Raw genomic sequence first — 21,510 nt, 5'->3', positions numbered from 1 at the left:
TTTGACAGGTAGAGTTACAGACAGAGAGAGGGAGAGACAGAGAGCCAAGTCTTCCATCATCTGGTTCACTCCCCAAATGGCCACAATGGCCAGAGCTGAACCTATCCGAAACCAGGAGCCAGGAGCCTCTTCTGGGTCTCCCACTTGGGTGCAGGGGACAAAGCCCTTGAGCTATCTTCTACTGTTTTCCCAGGCCATAAGCAGACAGCTGGATCAGAAGAGGAGCAGCCAGACTAGAATTAGTGCCTGTTTGGGATACTGGTGCTGCAGCTAGAGGCTTACCCTACTACGCCACTGTGCCAGCCCCCTATTTCTTAATAAGAATAGTATGGCATATGTTGGACATAATACTCAATAAGATTAACAGAGAAGCACAACACTTATATATAAAGCTCCTCCCTTACTCAGTTTTAACTCTTTTAATAACTTGTTAGAATAAGAAAGTTTCTTTTTTTTTTTAAGGTTCATTTTATTTATTTGAAAGACAGAGTTACAGAGAGAGGTAGAGACAGAGAGAGAGATCCTCCATCTGCTGGCTCACTCCCCAGATGGCTGCAATGGCTGGAGCTGCGCCGATCCGAAGCCAGGAGCCAGGAGCCAGGAGCCTCCTCTGGGTCTCCCACGTGAGTGCAGGGGCCCAAGGACTTGGGCCATCTTCCACCACCATCCCAGGCCGTAGCAGAGAGCCAGATCGGAAGAGGAGCAGCCGGGACCAGAACTGTAACCCATATGGTTGCTGGTGCTTCAGGCCAGGGCCTCAACCTGCTGCGCCAACAGTGCCTGCCCCAGAATGAGAAAGTTTCTTTTGAGCTTAAGTCAGAACTGGAACATTGAGTGTTATTACCAAGAGTAAATGGTGAAGGCAAGAGAGAGCTACTGGAGTCTGCATCCCTGAGAGCCCTGAAGAACAACAGCTGGTCAGGTGTCCAGTGTAGGGACAAGAAGGAGTTACGACGTGCTGAGACTCACTCACTGGGTTGTTGGGGAGAATGCTGACATCAAGCCAGGACCTAAACGAGTCAGAAATGAAGAAACCAAAAAGGTGCTTTCCCAGGTCAGGAATTAGGGACACCATGAGTCAGGCTGTGATGGGAAAAAGCCACTGTGTCCTGGGGTTAAATCTTGTATGCAAACAAATGAGTCTTCCTCTGGGTCAAGAGTTTTCCATAGTCATAGTCATCTTTAAAAAAAAAAAATATATATATATATATATATATATATATATATTGAGTACTGGCTGTGTGTCATCACCATTCTGAGCATTTTCTTTAATCTTTACAACAACCCTATGAAGTAGATAATATATTTAGCTGCATTTTATAAATGAAAGAACTAAGGCAAAGAAAGTTAACCAGGTTGTCCAAAGTTATTCATTCAATAAATAATAGAGCTGTGACTCCAATCCCGGCTGCCTCACTCCACAGCTTGCACTGTGAAATCCTGCAGTTTTAAAAATTTATTTATTTATTTGAAAGGCAGAGAGCCATGGAGAAAGACAGAGAAATCTTTCATCCATGCATCCATACCCCAGATGCCTGCAATAGCCAGGAGTGGGATGACAGAATCCAGGAAACCAGACTTAACCTGGGTCTTCCTCATGTGTAGGAGGGACACAAGTACTTGAGCCATACCTGCTGCCTCCCAGGGTGTGCCTTAGTAGGAAGCTGGACTCGAAGTAGAGTCAGAACTCAAACCCAGACATCCCAGTATCAGATGTGAGTGTTCAAAGCGGTATTTTAATTGCTGTGCCAAATACCTACCCCTCCCTGCAGCTTTAATTCCTGCTTACCACTTATCATTTCATTGGGCTCAGCCTAGTCTTAAGAGAGATGGCAGGAGATCTGTGCAGGTATTAATTAGACATGTCCAATATGGATATGGGGCTATGTTTAGATGTCATGTCCAGTTACTGTCTAGTCTAATTTTTCTTGTTAAGAACACAATATTAAAAAAAATTTTGAGGTACAATTTAAGGAGAAAAAATATTTAACTTTATCCTTTTTTAATTTAAAAAAAGAGTTATTTACTTATTTGAAACAGTTACGACAGAGAGAGGGAGAGACAGAGAGAGGTTTCCCATCTGCTGGTTCACTCCCCCAGATGGTTGCAATGACTGGAGCTGCACCAATCTGAAGCCAGGAGCCAGGAACTTCTTCCAGATCTCCCACGTGGGTGCATGGGTCCAATGTCTTGGCCATCTTCTACTGACTTCCCAGGCCATAGCAGAGAGCTGGATTGGAAGTGGAACAGCTGGGACTAGAACAGGTGCCCATATGGGATGCCGGGACTGCAGGTAGCGGTTTTACCTACTATGCCACATCCTTGGTCTCCACTTTATCCTTTTCATAACTGAAAAGCCTCCATTTAGTTAGCTGCACAAATTCTCTTGCAGTTTTGTCATCAGAATTCCTCATGGCCAATTTTGCTCAGTTGTACATTTATTCATTTATAAATAAGTTGGTGGGGCTGGCACTGTGGCATAGCAGGTTAAGCCGCCACCTGCAGTGTCATTATCCCATATGGGCTCAAGTCCTGGCTGCTCCATTTCTGATCCAGCTCCCTGCTAACGTGCCTGGGAATGCAGCAGAAGATGGCCCAAGTCCTTGAGCCCCTGCACCCATCAGGGAGACCTGGAAGAAGCTCCTGGCTCCTGGCTTCAGCTTGGCCCAGCCCTGGATGTTGCAGCCATCTGGGGAGTGAACCAGCAGATGGAAGACTTCTCTCTCTCTCTCTCTCTTTCTCTGACTCGCCTCTCTGTAATTCTGTCTTCCAAATAAATAAATCTTTTTTTTTAAAAAAAAAGGAAGGAAGGAAGGAAGGAAGAAAGAAAGAAAGAAAGGAAGAAATTGGTTTTGTTTTCCTTTTTCAGGGAAAGGCTACATTATCTCTTTGCATTTAAATACTTGATCTTTTGTCCCTGGAAGCATATTGGATTTAAAAGGATTTCAGGAAGTCCAAATGAAAATGTTATCTTAGATATGTGGGATTAGAATTCAAGAGCTTAGGGGTAGAGGTATGATTTTGGATGTTATTTTAGAGGCTAGAGTTGAAGTTACAGGAAATATGTAAGCTCTTAATGCTTGGTGCAGGCAGGAAAGGCTTTATGGATCATTGCAGTCTAACCATTTACACAAATCTCAACCTTCCCAAACAAAATCAAACAGTTTCTACTTCTCTACTTCCAGTAATAGAAACTCATTACTACCCTGCATTAATTTTCCTACTGCCACTGTCACAAATTATCACAAATTATGGGGCTCAATCAACACAAAATTTTAATTTTACAGTTCTAGAGTCAGAAATTCAATATGGATTTCAACCAGGCCAAATCAAGATGCCAGCAGGGCTGTGTTCCCTTCAGAGGCTGAAGAGTAGGATCCGTTTCCTGGCCTCTCACTGTAACTAGAGGCTGCCTACAGTTCTTGCTTTATGTCTTCTTCTCCCATCTTCAAAGCCAGCAGCATAGCATCTATTAGAATTTGAATGTTTATCCTTCTCCAGACGCTTACTGCAATTTAATTGTATTAAGTTAAACAGTACTAAGAGTAGGGACCTGAAAGAGGTGATTAGATGAGAAGGGCTCTGCCCTTAGGAATGGATTAATGCCATCATCCAGAGTGAATCTGAACCCCTCCTCTCTCCTTTGCCCTCCCTCTACAGTTCCATCTCTGCCATGGATGGCAGCAAGAAGGTGCTCACCAAATGACCTTGGATATTGGACTTCAGACGGTTGAGGAAGTAAATTGTGGTCCTTTCTAAAATTGCCCAGTCTGTGGTATTTTGTTACAGCAGCACGGAACACAGACAGAATCTTCATTTCTCTCTTTGACTGGTTTCCAGTGTCACATTCCTGATTCTTTTGTTTCCTTTTTCCATTTTTTAGGGATTCTCATGATTACATGGGGTCCACCTGGATAAGCCAACATAACCCCCTACTGTAATATGCTTAAATTAATCACACTGGCAAAGCACCTTTTGATTAAGATATAAAGATCTTTGAGGGACTATTAGTCTGACACATCTCTCAAAGAAGCCTACAATCCAAATGGTTTAAGAGCTATTACTGAGGGGTCAGTGTTGTGGTGTAGCGGGTTAAGCCACCACCTCCAATGCCGGCATCCCATATGAACACCAGTTTGAAATCCAGTTGCTCCACTTCCTATTCAGCTTCCTGCTAATAGGTCTGAGAAAACAGTAGAGGATGGAGGATGGCTCAAGGGCTTGGGTCCCTGTAACCTTGTGGGAGACCTGGAAGAAATTCCAGGCTCCTGGTTTTGGCTTGGCCCAGCCTGGACTGTTGTGGCCATTTGGGGAGTGAATCAGTGGATGAAAATAAATCTCTCTCTTTCTCTCTCTCTTTGTAACTCTGCCTTTCAAATAATTAAAATTTTTAAAGATTTATTTATTTGAGAAGTAGAGTTATAGACAGAGAGAAAGGTCTTCCACCTGCTGGCTCACTCCCCAAATGGCTGCAATGGCTGGAGCTGAGCCAATCCAAAGCCAGGAGCTAGGAGCTTCTTCTGGGTTTCCCATGCAGGTGCAGGGGCCCCATCTTCCACTGCTTTCTCAGGCTATAAGCAGAGAGCCAGATCAGTGGAGGAGCAGTCAGGATATGAATTGGCACCCATATGGGATGGTGTAGCCACAGGTGGAGGCTTAGCCTGGTATGTCACAACATCGGCCCCACAGTGCCAACCCCAATAAAATAAAGTAAAAAATCTTAAAAAAAGAAAGAAATACAGAAAGAAAGAAAGAAAGAAATACAGAAAGAAAGAAAGAAAGAAAGAAAGAAAGAAAGAAAGAAAGAAAGAAAGAAAGAAAGAAAGAAAAGAAAAGAAAAGAAAAGAAAAGAAAAGAAAAGAAAAGAAAAGAAAGTGTGAACCAGTGAGTGGTACATCTCCAACTCTGTGACCTCAAATAAAATGAAAATAATATGGAAAAGAGCTCTTACTGAGGTAAACTTTGTTCATATGTAATTTCTGAACATTGTAGACAGAAGTTTTGTCCTCAGAAGTCACAGTCTGAAGTCACAAATAGTAAGTTTAGTATCTGCCATATTACTTTCCTTCAGACATTTGAGGATTTACCTCATCTCTCCTAGCTTTTTGTCTGTGGACAAAACTATTTCTGCAGCAATTTCATAGGTTATGGCCCTAAATCCCTCTCATCAATGCTGAGCACCTGTGATTACCTTGGGGTTATCAATGTTTCTTTGCATGTAGAATGTGGTCTCACCACGCAAGAGGGAACCAAATTTTGTCTATTTGGAAGCCTCAGTTTTAATTAACAGAGCCCAAGATTGTTGTCAACTAAAATTCTTGTCTTTCCATGTACTGCAGAAGGGCATGTTTATCTGATTGATACTTAACCAAAATGCTGAATTTTACAGTTATGCTTATCAAATAATTATATAGTATCAATGAATAAATTAATAATTTTAACAATCATATGTGAACCAAAAAATTATATGTGAATTTCTACTCAAATCATTATTAAAATGGTTCAATGTATCAGAATAAGTGCTAGAGCCTTGAAATGTAACTGAAGGCCTCAATCCAATGGTACATTTGTTTGTTTTCCTGGAGCAAAGTTCTTCAAGATCTAACTGCATTATAATCCACTCCACAGTTTTCTGTCTCATCCACAAAGAGGTCAATGTTTTATACTCCTTGGCTAGAACTCTCATTGACTACTAATCTACCAGTCTTATTGGAGAAAGAAATAAAATTAATGTGGTTTAACTTGTTCTCGGCAAACTCAGGCAGGCTCCCAGTGACTGCATCTTCCCTTTCATACTCTCAAATCACCTGTGAGAATCCTTTCTAGACTTGTTGCTGGCACTAATGTTATGCTTCCCAGAATAAATCATCCTTTCCTTATTAAAATTATGTTGTCCTGACATGACAGTCCTCTGACCTCTCTCTCACAATCCCTCAACTATGAATCACTGTGATGCCAGAAGGCAGGAGATGGCCTGGTCTGAAATTCTCTTGGTCCACGCTGGGTTGTTGGGCAGGTTCAGCCCCACAGAGGCTAATGGCAATGGAGCTGTTCCAAAGGGACACGGAGAGCAGGTTCTGCAGGTAGGAGGAATGGGGTGGGAATAAGCTTGGAAGCTGCATCAGTGTGCATCAGGTAAACACCAAATACATTTCATTGCTGCCTATCAAATTATTTATTTACTCAATAGCTTCCTAACAAGTCTACAAAGAAATTGGAAAATGATTAAAGGCAAGATTTGAGAGGGTATGTATTGACAATAGATATATCAATATATAAAGTGAAATGTGTCCAACTGACACAACAAACAGTAATTAGGTTTTTAAATTGTTTTTGAAAAACAAATTATTTGAAATGCAGACAGAGAGAGAAGGGAGATATCTGCCACCTGCTAATTCACTTTCCAAATACCCTCAAAGACTGGGCTGGCTCAGGTCAAAGCCGGGAGTCCAGAGCTCAGCCTGGGTCTCCCATATGTGTGACAGGGACCTAATTGCTTGAGCCATTATCTGCTGCCTCCCAGGTTGTGTTTTAGCAGGAAGCTGGATCTGAGAGCAGAGCTGGGACTCCAAACCAGGCACTCAGGATGAGATGCCAGTGTCCTAATTGCTGCTCGAAACCCCTGCCCCAGTAAATGGGGTTTTTATTACAATTTATCACATTATCGGTTTTAAAAAGCTGTATTTTAAGTAGTTTCCACTTGTACCAATAATTAAGAAGTTTGTTAACTGATATGTTCATAATCTATGAACTTGATAATCTTTGATAAATAACCTGATAAGGACTTACTGTGGTAATCACAGTGAGGTTCCTCCCTAGGTTTTGTCTTGGTTCTCCCAAACTTATCTTTTTTTAAAAGATTTATTTATTTATTAGGTAGAGTTACAGAAAGCCAGAGGCAGAGGCAGGGGCAGAGAGAGAGAGAGAGAGAGGGAGAGCGGTCTTCCATTTGCTGGTTCACTCCCCAAGTGGGCACAACAGCTGGAGCTGGGCCGATCCAAAGCCAGGAGCCTGGAGCTTCTTCCGGATCTCCTACATGGGTGCAGGGGCCCAAGGACTTGGGCCATCTTCCACTGCTGTCCCAGGCTATAGTAGAGAGATGACTCGGAAGAGGAGCAGCCAGGATTTGAACTGGCGCCCATATAGGATGCTGGCACTGCAAATGGTGGCTTTACCCGCTACACCACAGCACTGGCCCCACTGCCAAACTTTTGTGGAAGTTATAAATTTATCTGTTTCTACAACACAGATATAGATATCAAACATAGCTTTATTTAAAAACTGACTTTTAGGGGCTAGCACTTAGTGTAGCAGGTAAAGCTGCCACCTGCATCAGTGGCATCCCATATGGGTGCCAGTTGTGTCTCAGCTGCTCCACTTCTGATCCAGCTCCCTGCTAAGGATCTGGGAAAGCAGTGGAAGATGGCCTAAGTGTTTGGGCCCCTGCACCCATGTGGGAGATGCAGACAAAGCTCCCGGCTAATGGCTTTGGCTTGGCTCAGCTCTGGCTGTTGCAGCCATCTAAGGAGTACACCAGCAGATGGAAGATCTCTCTCTCTCTCTCTCTCTCTCTTTCTCTCTCTCTCTCTCTCTCTTTTTCTCTCTGTAGCTCTGGCTTTCAAATACATACATACATACATACTGACTTTTAAATGTCAATAATGAGAAATGTTTTTGAGAATGTCCTAGGGAAATCCTGTCAATGGGAGACTCTCCATTGATATTTATTAAGTGATTTAAAATTTGATAGGACAATAATCTCAATACCTCTCAAATTTTGGGTTAATTTTTGTCTACATTAGCAAAATTCTGTGTAGTGAGATGCTGAAGACATTTCTAATAATACCTATAATATGAAAAAATTACAGAGGAAAAACATCAATTCTTTTGGTATCTAAATGTATCTGCATTTGGTTAGATTTTTCAACCTTAGTTTTATAACATTATTTCATATTTAATTTTTTTTTCTTTGAGAGACAAAGACACAGAGGGAGAGAGAAGACAGAGATAGGAAGAGTATTTTTCTCCATTGGCTGACTCCAAAATGCCCCCATGGCCAGGGGCATAAGCTGGGAGGCAAAAACTCAATTCAAGTCTCCCACTTGAGTGGCAGGAGAGCCACCACTCCACCACTCTTGTCTTCCAGGGTTTGCATTAGCAGGAAGCTGGAATCATGAGCCACAGTAGCTATCAAACCCAGATACTCTGATGTGGGACACAGGTGTTCAAAAGGGCATTTTTTCCCCCAAAGAAATCTTTTATTCATTGAGTACAAATTTCCTAAGTACAACTTTAGGAATATAGTGATTCTTCCCACCATACCTGCCCTCCCACCACACCTCCTCCTCCTTTTCCTATTCCCTGTCCCTAAAAGGGCATCTTAGCCTCTCGGCCAAATGCCTGGCTCAAATATTTTGTTTTTTATCAAAGAGAAATTTAAAAATAGCTGGCATTTATAGCACCATGCTTTTAATAAACACATAAAGATTATTTATTATCTTATAAGGGTGAGTAGATGCGTCTGTTAGAACATAAACCCTCTAAGCTGTTTGTCTTTGTGGTCCCAGTACCTAGGGCAGGAGCTGTTCAGTAAATGTTTGTTTATGAATATATCACCTTTTGGACTGCCGAGATAAAGACAGCAGAGCAAAACAAGCAAAGATTTTCACTTACTTCATTTAGTATATCTCTCTCTCTTTTTTTTTTTAAACAGATATGTGGTATTGTCTCAGGAGAATGAAAATAGTCTGCAGCTATTTATGACCTAAGCAATGAAATGAAGAGAAGTAGAGACCTAATTCCAGTTTTACCCCCTTTGACTTGCTCTTCAGCTTTGGTTAGTGTTTCTTTATATCCTTTGCACAAAATGCGCCAAGTAAGTTAAGTAAGGTTACTGAGAGGTTCTGAGGCTCTGCCAATGAATCTACATGAAGACTGTGCATTGTAACAGTTATACAAATATTGTGCACATTTAAGAAAACAGTGCTAAAGACAGGAAGATAAAATATTCTTTGGTCTATTAACTATTGCTATTGTCCTATAGTTTCAGATTTATAACTTTTAGTTAATCCAGGTATTTGGTCCATTTCGAATGCATGTGCATGTACATTTGTGTGTAAATTCTCCTTTTGCTTTTGTGTCATGATTTCTTATCTGTCGCTGGCAGTCACAGATACGATTATTTCATAGAACCACTTTAGAATAACTGTTCATGTTTATGGTCTTTAAAAGCTAGATTTTAAAAAATAGAACATATATAATACAAATCTTTCTCATTAAAGTCTTCTTAAGAAAAGAGAAAAATAAATATGGCTTATCGCAATCTTCTACAAAGGATCTGGAAGCCAGAAGAGACCTAACATGTTTACTTTTTTCAGGTTCCATTTTCTCTCTCTCTCTCTGATTTATTTATTTATTTGAAAGGCAGAATTACAGAGGGAAAGATAGGTAGGTAGGTAGGTAGGTAGATAGATAGATAATCTTTTACTCCCCAAAAGGCTGCAATAGTCAGGGCAGGCAAGGCCTAAGCCAGGAGCCAGGAGCTTAACCCGGGTCTCCCACATGGGTACAGGAGCCCAAGTTGTTAGGCCATCCTTGGTGCATTAGCAGGGAGCGGGATCAGAAGTGGAACACTCAGGACTCAAACAGGCACTCACTGGGATGCCAACATTGCATCCTGCTTTACCTGCTACGCCACAACACTGGCCCCTCAGGTTCCATTTTCTAATTTTAAACATTCATGATATATTTTAAGGAAACAGACAGATGAATCACCTCGGTTGTAGTGTTTATATGGGTATAAATGTATCAAAATGCATCAAACAGTTCATTACATGTTATATAACTTCAATAAAACTGAAAAAAAAAAAACAACTTAAACTCATGGAAGAATGAGCAAACGGTAATTGTATAGAACAACATGGATGAACCTTACAGACACAATGCTGAGCAAAGGAAGCCTGACACAGAAGAGCACTGGGAGTGGGATTCACGTGTAAGGGAGGGTAGGAACTGAAAAGGAGCAGAAGATGGTCCTCTGGAGTAGTCATGATTTTCTGCTTTTTGAACTGGGCTAAGACACATGAGTACATTTCCCTCATGGAAATTCATTGACTTTTGCAGCTAGGATTTGTGCACTTTTCTTATGCATGTTATTCCTCAGTAAAACATTTATGAAAAAGAATGAGGAATATAGGCTGGCGCTGTGGCTCACTAGGCTAATCCTCCACCTTGCGGCGCCGGCACACAGGGTTCTACTCCCAGTCGGGGCGCCGGATTCTGTCACAGTTGCCCCTCTTCCAGGCCAGCTCTCTGCTATGGGCCGGGAGTGCAGTGGAGGATGGCCCAAGTCCTTGGGCCCTGCACCCCATGGGAGACCAGGAGAAGTACCTGGCTCCTGGCTTCAGATCAGCGTGGTGTGCAGGCTGCAGCGCGCCAGCCGCAGCAGCCATTGAAGGGTGAACCAACGGAAAAGGAAGACCTTGGCCGGCGCCGCGGCTCACTAGGCTAATCCTCCGCCTAGCGGCGCCGGCACACCGGGTTCTAGTCCCGGTTGGGGCGCCGGATTCTGTCCCGGTTGCCCCTCTTCCAGGCCAGCTCTCTGCTGTGGCCAGGGAGTGCAGTGGAGGATGGCCCAAGCACTTGGGCCCTGCACCCCATGGGAGACCAGGAGAAGCACCAGGCTCCTGCCATCGGATCAGCGCGGTGCGCCGGCCACAGCATGCTGGCCACGGCGGCCATTGGAGGGTGAACCAACGGCAAAGGAAGACCTTTCTCTCTGTCTCTCTCTCTCACTGTCCACTCTGCCTGTCAAAAAAAAAAAAGGAAGACCTTTCTCTCTGTCTCTCTCTCTCACTGTCCACTCTGCCTGTCAAAATAAATAAATAAATAAATAAATAAATAAATAAATAAATAGAAAGAGAAAAAAATGAGGAATATGCCTTAAAAGAGGTAGAGAATGAGGCCGGTGCCACGGCTCACTAGGCTAATCCTCCGCCTGCGGCACCAGCACCCTGGGTTGGGGTGCTGGATTCTGCCCTGGTTGCTCCTCTTCCAGTCTAGCTCTCAGCTGTGGCCTGGGAGGGCAGCGGAGGATGGACCAAGTGCTTGGGTCCCTGCACCCGCATGGGAGACCAGGAGAAGCACCTGGCTCCTGGCTTTGGATCAGCACAGCGCCGGCTGTGGCGGCCATTAGGGGAGTGAACCAATGGAAGGAAGACCTTTCTCTCTGCCTCTCTCTCACTGTCTATAACTCTCTATCCGTCTCTCTCTCTCACTGTCTAACTCTGTCAAAAAAAAAAAAAAAAAAAAGAGGTAGAGAATGTGAAATTCACCTTAAAAATTCATGAAAATTTTGCACCCCTACTAATAATGTATCAACTTGTCTTAGTGTAAAAGTAATGTTCTGAATTATTCTTGAATTAGAATATAGGAAAAAGACATAGACATTTTGCCAAGAGGTCATGTAGATGGCAAATTAGCACATGAAAAGATTTTCAGCATAACTTTTAGAAAAATGTAAAATAAAATCACAATGAGGGCGCTGGCATTGTGGCACAGCTGGTCAAGCCACTGCCTGTAACACTTGACATCCCATATGAACACCAGTTCAGTTGAGTCCTGGCTGCTTCGCTTCTGATCCAGCTCCCTGCTGATGCGCCTGGGAAAGCAGTGGACGATGGCCCAAGTGCTTGCGCCCCTGTACCCTGTGGGAGATGTGGTAGAAGCTCTTGGCTCTTGGCTTCAGCCTGGCCCTGTGCTGGACACTGCGGCCATTTGGGAAGTGAGCCAGCTGATGGAATCTCTCACTCTCTCTTCCTCTCTTCCTCTCCCTCTGTATTTCTGCCTTTCAAATAAATAAATAAATAAATCTTTTAAAAAATAAAAACTAAGCATACACTTATATCTACTTAACATTTGCACTCCTTGGTGTTTATTTCAAAGAAATGAAAACTTATGCTCATATAGAAACCTTTACACAAATGTTCATAGAAGCTCTATTTTAATAGCCCTAAATTGGAATCAATCCAGATGTACTTCAATATGAATGATTAAATAAACAGGTATATCCATACCAAGGATGATGGTCTGCAATTAAAAGGAATGAGCTGATACACACAACAACATCTACAGATCTAAAGGGAAATATATTGAGTGGTAAAAGCTGGTTTCAAAAGATTACCTACTGTATTATCCCTTTATGTAATATTCTTGGAATGATGGTTATATGAAGGTTTATATAACCTTTGGCAGCTATAGCAAAAGGTTCATGGAAAATGGTATCAAATAACTATTTATTTATTATTATGAACTTTTTGAAGACATTGTCCTATGCATGGAATTCCAATTTTTTTGCATGAAAAGAACTTAACTTGTAATTCCATTTTCCAAGAACTTTTCTGAAGTGCCCTCAGATGGAGAACAGATTTGTGAATGTCAGGTGATTAGGATGGAAGATGGGAAATGGATATGGATATAAAGGAGCTACTTGGAACAGTTCTGTATCTTGATTATGGTAGCAGTTACACAAATCTATACATGTGATAAAGTTGCATAGAAGTTCACATACAAATGAAGGCATGTAAAATTGGTACAATTCCGATGATGTCTGTGAATTGTGCCCATATCAAATTTATAGTTGATACATGTAAACATTACCATCTGGGGAAACTTGGTAAAGGCTACATGGAAACTTTCTGTACTAAATGTCGACTTCCTATAAGTCTATAGTTGTTTCAAAATAAAAAAAATACAATTCAGCAACAGCAATTTTACATGTGAGCATTTATCGGATTTTCTGCTTAAACCCTCTTTCCAGAAATTTCCCTACATCCCCTTCTCAGGATTGTAGTGAAAGCTGTCATGTTCAAAGCTGTCCCAAATCTTGATAACAGTTAATTCATTCACGAGTGGGCATCTGTCCAAGGGGGCCAGTTGGAGCCCTTTCTTGGGAACATGGCACCTGGCTTTAGGAAAAAAAATCCATCTTTATTTATGTGTGTGGACTACAATTTGTAAATTCATGAGCCGCCAGGGTGTCCTGTTTTCCACCACGTGGTAAAGGGAAATAGAGGAACCTGGTCAGCAGAGAAAAGGTGGAATGAGAGGCTGGCTCTGTTGCGTAGCAGGTAAAGTTGCCTCCTGCAGTGTCAGAATCCCATATGGGCACCAGTTTGAGTCCTGACTGCTCCACTTCTGATCCAGCTCTCTGCTGTGGCCTGGGAAAGCAGTAGAAGATGGCCCAAGTCCTCGGGCTCCTGCACCTGCATGGGAGACCTGGAGGAAGCTCCTGGCTCCTGGCTTTGGATCTCCACAGCTTCAGCTGTTGCAGCCACCTGGGGAGTGAACCAGTGGATGGAAGACCTCTCTGTCTGCCTCTCCTTCTCTGTGTGTAACTCTTTCAAATAAATAAATAAATTAAAAAAAAAAAAAGGTGGAATGAAGCAGATACACAGAGGGAGAAGCAGACAGGAGGGGGAGAGCCTTTCTGATATTCGCCTTCCTGCCCGCTTTGGCCCAGTTTAATTTCTGTGAGATACCTCTGTACTCGTATAACAAATTCATCTTATTGAAGCCAAGAGCTATTTGCATCCAGAAAGAATATGTATCAGGGAAGAACTCTGGCAGAGGTTAAAATCCCTCTTGGGATGCCCACACCGTTTCAGAGTGCCTGGGTTTATGTCCCAGCTTGGCTTCTGATCCAGCTTATTACTGCATACCTTGGGAAGCAACAGGTGATGGCTCAAGTACTTGGGTCCCTGCTACTCTTGTGGGAGACTCATTTTGAGTTCTGGGCTCCTGACTTTGGCATGGCCCAGCCCTGGCTGTTCTAGACATTTGGGGAATGAACCAGCAGATGGGAGATATCTCTGTTTATCTGGTTTTGTCTCTCTCTTTTTCTCTCTGCCTCTTTATTTGCCTTTCAAATAATGATGAAAATAAATAACTAAAAGTAGGAAAAAAAAAGAATCCTAACCAATAAATCTAGGAAGATCCACCATATCTATCCTGTGGCTTATGCTTTGGATGTGGCTTTTTAAAAAATTCTAGAAGTGTGAACTATGATACCTAAGATTGGCTTTACTCTATCGCACACTCACACAGTGTGTGCTAAAGATCATTAAATCTACTGCTCTCATTTTCAGGCCAGAAAATGGTAGGTTAAGGGACTTAGCCAAAGTCCAGTTACTGAAAGAACCAGAACCAGCACTGTGTCCCCTCCTTCAAGTGGATACTATGTGGTGAGTCCCAGAGGAGAGCATCTGGAGCCTCTACTGAGTGTTGCGTTTGCTTGTTTTTACTGTCCTGCCTGCACAATTAATGAATCAGAACATGGTCAACAAGGAACTGCTTCAGAGGTCAAGTGAATAAAGGATGGAGAACAGGCATTTCAGCAGAGCCATAATTATAGGCAGCTTACATTAAAAAACAACTTTGTAATTTTTATCATTACAAGTCATGGAGATACTCCATTTGTCACTTAGAACAGATGCACATGGTTTTTTGAGAGTAACAAGAAACGATTTCAGGACAGAATCCTCAAGCTTTTAATTCAAATAATATCTAGAATTGGAAAATATTTCAGACTATGTTCGACAGGATGTAAACTGTAAGTTTGACGTTAACTTCCTGAGAGGTGGAGGTTTGCTTGGAAACTTCCTGCTTCGTCATAGCAGAGAGGGTGGCAACTGGAACACATTAGTCTGCCTCTCTCAATCTGGTCTGACAGAGTTGATCAAAAACCCTGATTTGGGACTAATCTTAACTGAAGTAGCCAACGCACGGCACTGTGTTGACTGTATTTTGGGAGGCACTTATAAGGTGGGAAAGTATTATCCAGTTTTTCAATAACAAGAAGCCTGATAAACATGTGATTTACTGGAAAGTAAAGCAGAGAATAGAAAAAACATACCTGACAGCTTTCAGTTTTATGTTCCCTTAACTGAAGCAGCTGCTGCTATGACTGCCAGCCCAGTGGCCCCGCGAGTTGTGACTGTCTACTTGGATGAAGGCAGCCTGCCACTGTTGCTGGTGTCCCAACTCTTTCTGCTAGAGCTGCATGTGACAGCAGAGTCCTGTGTTGTGTGCACATGTAACACTCACTGCTCTTGTTCTCAACCAGGCAGGGTGTCCTGTCTTCTTGGCAATTCCCTCTGTAGACGGGTATTTTAATATTCCATTTCCCAGTAGTAGGGATCCCAGCTCTATCTGCACCTCTGGTGAAAAGGTGTGGTTCCTGGTCCCGATTTTTTGGAGCTGCACTCTCTGAGGAAACAGTGACCCACCCATTCACATGCTTGAAACCTCAAAACCTTTAGGTGAGGAGAAAAGATTCCAGCTTCTTGATAATGTACATCCTGGGAGGTGGCAGGTGATGGTGCAAGAGTTAGGGACCTGCCACACACGTGGGAGACTTGGACTAAGCTCCTGGCTCCTGGCTTCAGAGCTTCAGGCACTACAGAAGTGAACCAACAGATGGGAGCTCTCTGTCTCTCAATAAATGAATTAATAAAAGAGGTTTGAAAATATAGAAAGGCAGAAAAAAGTGAAAAAATACACCTGAAACAAAACTGCTAGCATTTAGCATATACACTTTTTATATTCTCTTACATTTTTATTTGAATGTACATATACACATATATACTGAGATCTTCTAACATTTTTTCTAGAATTATTTTTTAACCTAACCCTGTGTTGTGAATATTTGCTCAGATCCTGAAATATTCTACATACAGATATATGTAGTTATCCCCTTACAATAATAGGTCCATGTGTTATTGAAAAATATTAAAATTAGAGTTGATAGTTTTGTTTTTTTTTTTCAAATTTTTTTCTGACAGACAGAGTTAAACAGTGAGAGAGAGACAGAGAGAAAGGTCTTCCTTCCATTGGTTCACCCCCCAAATGTCTGCCATGGCCGGCGCACTGCGCCGATCCGAAGCCAGGAGCCAGGTGCTTCCTCCTGGTCTCCCATGCGGGTGCAGGGCCCATGCACTTTGGCCATCCTCCACTGCCTTCCCAGGCCACAGTAGAGAGCTGGACTGGAAGAGGAACGACCGGGACAGAATCCGGCACCCCAACCGGGACTAGAACCCAGGGTACCGGCACCACAGGCGGAGGATTACCCTAGGGAGCCACGGCGCCCGCCCGAGAGTTGATAGTTTTAAAAAAGTTATTTCAGGGCAAGAGAGCGTGAGCTCCCGACTACTGGTTCACTCCTCAAATGCTCCAAACAACTGGGACTGGGACAGGTTGAAGCATAGAACCAGGAAATCAATCCAGGTCTCCCTCATGGGTGGAAGGAACTCAGTAACTTGGTCTACCACTGCTGTCTCCGAGGCTTTGCATTAGTAGGAAGCTAGAGTCAGGAAGCAGAACTAGGTATTTGAATCAGGTGCTCCAATATGAAACAGAGTCGTCTTACCAGGCAGGCTGAAGGCCAGCCCCACAACTGGTAATTTATCTTACTTGTCTAGTACTCTTTACCCGAAGTAGAATGGACGCTATGTAAAGACTAAAAGCCTGTGTGTCTTGTTCGCTGCTGCACTCCTATGCTGTATTTGGCTATACAGTAAAAAGTATATATATATGTTTGCTGAATGAATGAAAAGTTAGGAGGTAATTTTAAAAGGTTATTTTAAAAAATGCACTGGGCCTACAAAAACAAAATAAAAAAAAAAAAACTTCTAAAAAGTATCTAGTGCTAACACAAACGAGGTTTGTCAATGTAGTTGAACATTTAATCTAATTCCAAACTTTAGCAGGTATTGCTAGTTCGCCACTGAATGATACAATTAGATATTAACAGTTAAAGCTCAGATGCAAATAATAAAGGCAGAATGGGATTTATAATACCAGGGTCAAATATAGCCCTTGGGGTCTGAATAAACGTTTGAGAAGGGCATTGGTCCATGTAGATAGGTGTTAAAACTAGAAAGAAATCAGAGGCAACTGGAAGCGTGACTTATCTTTCTCTGATCTTGTAGATTTGTCTTTAACTTTTGTTTTTTCACTCTTTGTCACCTAAAACTAAAGGATTAGTTAACTCTGGGGGACCCGAGAAACTGATATTTGGTAAATAGGTAACCCACGCAATTGTAGGGGAATTAGTTAAAGCCTATGACAGGATGACAGGAAGTTTAGAAAGTACCCTCCTTTTTCAGATGACTATTCATATGCATTCTTAAAGCTTGAACTTCTTACCAAAGTTTAAAATTAATAAGGTAGGAAGGTTGGTTTTTAAAAAAAATCTTTTACAAATTAAGAAGTGAATCCTACATACCAGAATGTTTCTCTCTCTCTCTCTCTCCTCTCCTCTCTCTCTCACACACACAAAACAACTATACACTCATCAGCTTAAGAATAATTTCTTAAATTAACTATTTTTAAGAACTGTAAAGTTGATTTCCTGTTTTCCAGTTGAGCCTCTACAAAATAGCAGCTGTTTATTTAGATAGATAGCTATGTTCAAATCTACAGGCTCTGATACTTTGTACTAGAGTACTTGTTTCCAAAACTGACCAGTTACTTCTGAACTGGGACTGTATTATTTTCCCAAAGACTGGAGAATTAGGTACTTACAGCTTATAAAAATAAAACCTTATAGTGCTTAAATGGAAAAGTATGACTAGAAACTATAATTCTTTAAGATTAATTTCTAAACTCAGAAACGAGAGTATGACAATCATTTGGTAAGTATCTAAGATTTTTTGGGCCAACAACCACCTTCATTGGTTAAGTACTCTCACATCCGTATTAACTTACTTAGCTGAGTAAAATTTGAGTTAAGTGTAAGTTAATGCTTATCCAACAGAACCTGTGTTAATTATCGATGGCTGTCAACAGACTCTTGTGAAACTCTGTGGCTTAAAGCGATGAATGATTGTTACCTTCCAGTCCATGAAGCCAGGAAGCTGGACACAGCTGAGATGGCTGTGTTGTCTCTGAGTTTCTCATGAGGCTGTACTCAAAGTGTCAGCTGGTGCTGCAGTTACGTTTAAGGCATAACTAGGAGTAGATGCTGGCAGGAGTTAGTTCTTGGCAGGATGTTGGGCTGAGGGTCTCAGTTCCTCACTGGCTGTAGACTAGAAGCTGCCTTCTCTTTTTTGCCACATGGACCTATCCATTGGGGAGTTCACCACATGGCCGCTTCCTTCAATAGAATGAACAAATGAGAAGGCAAGAGAGAATGAGAAGACTGAAGTCACACAGGTTTTGTAATCAATCTCAGATATGATCTTCCATCACTTTTCTGTTTATCATAAATGTTACTAGGGCCAGCCCACAAACAAGAAATCACACAAGAATTTGAAAATCAGGAGGTGGGGTCCTTGGGAGCCATTATTTCATTTTATCTTTTAAGATTTATTTAAACATAAGTGAAAGGCAAAGCAAGAGAAAGACAGAGACAGAGAGAGACACACATATGGAGAGAATCAGAGAGAGACTCAAAAATATATATATAGAGATATCTTTCATCCAATGGTTCACTCTGCAAATGGCCACAACAACGAAGTGTGGACCAGACTGAAGCCAGAAGCCTGGAACGCCATCCTGGCCTCCCAAGTGGATGGCAGAGGCCTAAGTACTTAAGCCATCACTGCTACCTCCCAGAGTCCACATTAGCAGAAAACTGGAGACAGGAGCCAGAGGCAGGCACTGAATCCATGCACTCTGATATAGGATACAAGAGTCTTAATCTTTAACTGCTAGGCCAAATGACCGTCTGTATCCTAGCAGTTTCCAAGAGCCCTTTGGTTGAAAAGATTAGATAAATTATCATTGCTGGGATTTCTGCACATGACTAATTCATATGGTTAAAAATATTTTTGAAAAATTATCATGCTGTGTTAGGAAATCACATCCTCCCCACTTACTAACCACCACTGTTAGTTTCAAGAAGGGACAGAGGATGCTGTGTTCCTAGGCAATTAGTGGAGGGTGGCAACCACATGCCCACTGCTGGCACTTACATAACGGCATTTCGGCTGTTCCCTCCTTTTATGCAGAAGTAGCCTCTGGGCTCATTTCATCCATCTGCCAGCAGTGCCGGTGGGAAGCTCTTGGGTGGGGTGGAGAAAGCTCTTGGAGGGGTGGTTATATCACAACCCCTTTTCCCTTGTACCTTCTCTCTCCACATTCTGTGTCTGAAACTTTCCACATCTTTTGATGGTCCAAAGGTGATTATTGTTTGGAAAATGTAATAAAACTCACCAGAGGTGATTTTCTTTTTTTAACACACATAGGAAAAGATATATTTAATTTTGCAGTTTTCCTTTAAAAACAATTTCTTCTGGCATGGGTGTTTGGCCTAATGGTTATAATACCTGCTAAGATGGCTGCTTCCTACATCAGAGTACCTGTGTACAGCCCCTGCCCTTGGCTCCTGATTCCAATATCCTACTTCTGTGAACTCTAGGAGGCAATGGTAATGACTCAACTGGTTGGGCTCCTGCCACCCATAGGAGAGACCGGGATTCAGTTCCCAGCACATGGGTTGGCTCTAGCTCAGCCCCAGCTGTTGTGGGCATAGAGGGAGTGAAGAAGCAGGTGGCAGCTCTTTCTTTGTATGTCTTTCTCTCTGAATAAAACAAACAGGGGCCAGCGCTGTTGCCTAGTGGGTTAAAGCCTTGGCCTGAGGCACCAGCATCCCATATGGGCACTGGTTCTAGTCCCAGCTGCTCCATTTCTGATCCAGCTCTCTGTTTTGGCCTGGGGTAGCAGTAGAAGATGGCCCAAGTCCTTGGGCCCCTGCACCCACGTGGGAGACCTGGAAGAAGCTCCTGGCTCCTGGCTTCAGATTGGTGCAGCTCCAGCCATTGCAGCCATCTGGGGAGTGAACCAGTGGATGGAAGACCTATCTCTCTGTCTCTACCTCTCTCTGTAACTCTGTCTTTCAAATAAATAAAAATAAATCTTTAAAAACAAACAAACAAAAACTGCTAAGTTGTCTTCTTGCCTTCTTTGTCATGCTGCAACTTGAACTTGTGCTGGAAAATACTTTATTTCATTAATGATCACCTGAAAATTAAGTTTTATGCTCAATCTCTCTCACACTTCTAAGTAAGTAAATTTCTCAAATTTGGATTAAGGTCAATATTGCAATGAAAATGTCGGTTTTCAAAATGCTGCTAACCCTGAAATCTATTTATAACTTGAAGCTGTAAAGTTGAGATGTAATAAGCAATTGAAGCATTTCCTTTTTTTTTTTTTTTTTAAGATTTATTTATTTATTTGAAAGGCAGAGTTACAGAGAGGCGGAGAGAGAAAGAGAGAAAGAGAGAGAGAAAGTCTTCCATCTGCTGGTTCACTCCCCAGATCTGCTGCACCAATCTGAAGCCAGGAGCCAGGAGCTTTTTCCAGGTCTCCCACGAAGGTGCAAGGGCCAAGGACTTGGGCCATCTTCTACTGCTTTCCCAGGCCACAGCAGAGAGCTGGATCAGAAGTGGAGCAGCCAGGTCAAACCGGTGCCCATACTGGATGTCACAGGTGGAGGCTTAGCCTACTGTGCCACAGCGTAACTCCAGTAATAACTTTTTAAAAATTTATTACGTGGGGCTGGCATTGTGGCATAGTGGGTAATGCCATTGCCTGCCATACCATCATCCCATATGAGTGCTGGTTTAAATTCCGGTTGTTCCATTTCGATCCAACTCTCTGCTATGGCCTGGGATAGCAGTAGAAGATGGTCCATGTCCCTAGGCCCCTGCACCCACATGGGAGACCCAGAAGAAGCTCTTGGCTCCTGGCTTCGGATTGGCACAGTTCCAGCCTTTGTGGCCATCTGGGGAGTGAACCAGCAGATGGAAGACCTCTCTCTCTTTCTCTGCCTCTCTGTTACTCTTTCAAATAAATAAATAAATCTTTTTAAAAAATACTGAAATCAAACTTCTATAGATGAAAAACTAAACAAAATCTAAGCAACTCATTGTGCTAGACTAGACTGGATTAGATACTGCCGGACAAGTATTAGTAAAATTGAAGATATAAAAATAGAAATTATCTAAATGAAACACAGGAAGATAAATGATCCAAGGGAAGAAAGCAGTGAAGTCCACTTGAAGTATGGGACAACCCTGTGGGACATCAGACAGTCTAATATATGTGAGTTGATGGCTCAAACGTGCTGGAGGAGGCCGGCACCGTGGCTCAATAGGCTAATCCTCTGCCTGCAGCGCCAGCAATCAGGTTCTAGTCCCAGTTGGGGCGCCGGATTCTGTCCTGGTCGCTCTCTTCCAGTCCAGCTCTCTGCTGTGGCCCAGGAGTGCAGTGGAGGATGGCCCAGGTCCTTGGGCCCTGCACCCCATGGGAGACCAGGAGAGGCACCTGGCTCCGGATCAGCGTGGTGCGCCGGCTGCAGCGTGCGGGCCACAGTGGCCATTGGAGGGTGAACCAATAGAAAGGGAAGACCTTTCTCTCTGTCTCTCTCTCACTGTCCACTCTGCCTGTCAAAATAAATAAATAAATAAATAAATAAATAAATAAAAATAAAAAAGTACTGGAGGAGAAGTG

General features: G+C 42.6%; 1 protein-coding gene across 4 annotated transcripts in view; it reads right to left on the bottom strand.

Annotated features, from left to right (window-relative positions):
- Positions 1–444: 444 nt before the first annotated feature.
- LOC100355643 (uncharacterized) overlaps positions 445–21,510 on the bottom strand; it is a 65,930-nt gene continuing 44,864 nt past the window's right edge. For 2 of the 4 annotated variants that reach the window (XR_016217878.1, XR_016217876.1), the window contains exons 8-9: positions 17,889–18,151; positions 445–780 (exon numbers count right to left, since the gene is read on the bottom strand). Coding sequence is in view for 1 of the 4 variants with exons in the window: in XM_089309771.1 (XP_089165897.1) it covers positions 745–780 (36 nt within the window). In the remaining 3 variants the exon portion in view is untranslated. The remainder of the gene's footprint in view (positions 781–17,888; positions 18,152–21,510) is intronic. The other 2 variants (XR_016217884.1, XM_089309771.1) reach the window with 1 other exon arrangement.

This window comes from Oryctolagus cuniculus, chromosome 12, assembly GCF_051225735.1.
Source record: "Oryctolagus cuniculus isolate XC-2025 breed Fujian yellow rabbit chromosome 12, ASM5122573v1, whole genome shotgun sequence".
In the NCBI taxonomy this organism is placed as follows: domain Eukaryota; kingdom Metazoa; phylum Chordata; class Mammalia; order Lagomorpha; family Leporidae; genus Oryctolagus; species Oryctolagus cuniculus.
This window is presented reverse-complemented; position numbering and strand designations above follow the sequence as displayed.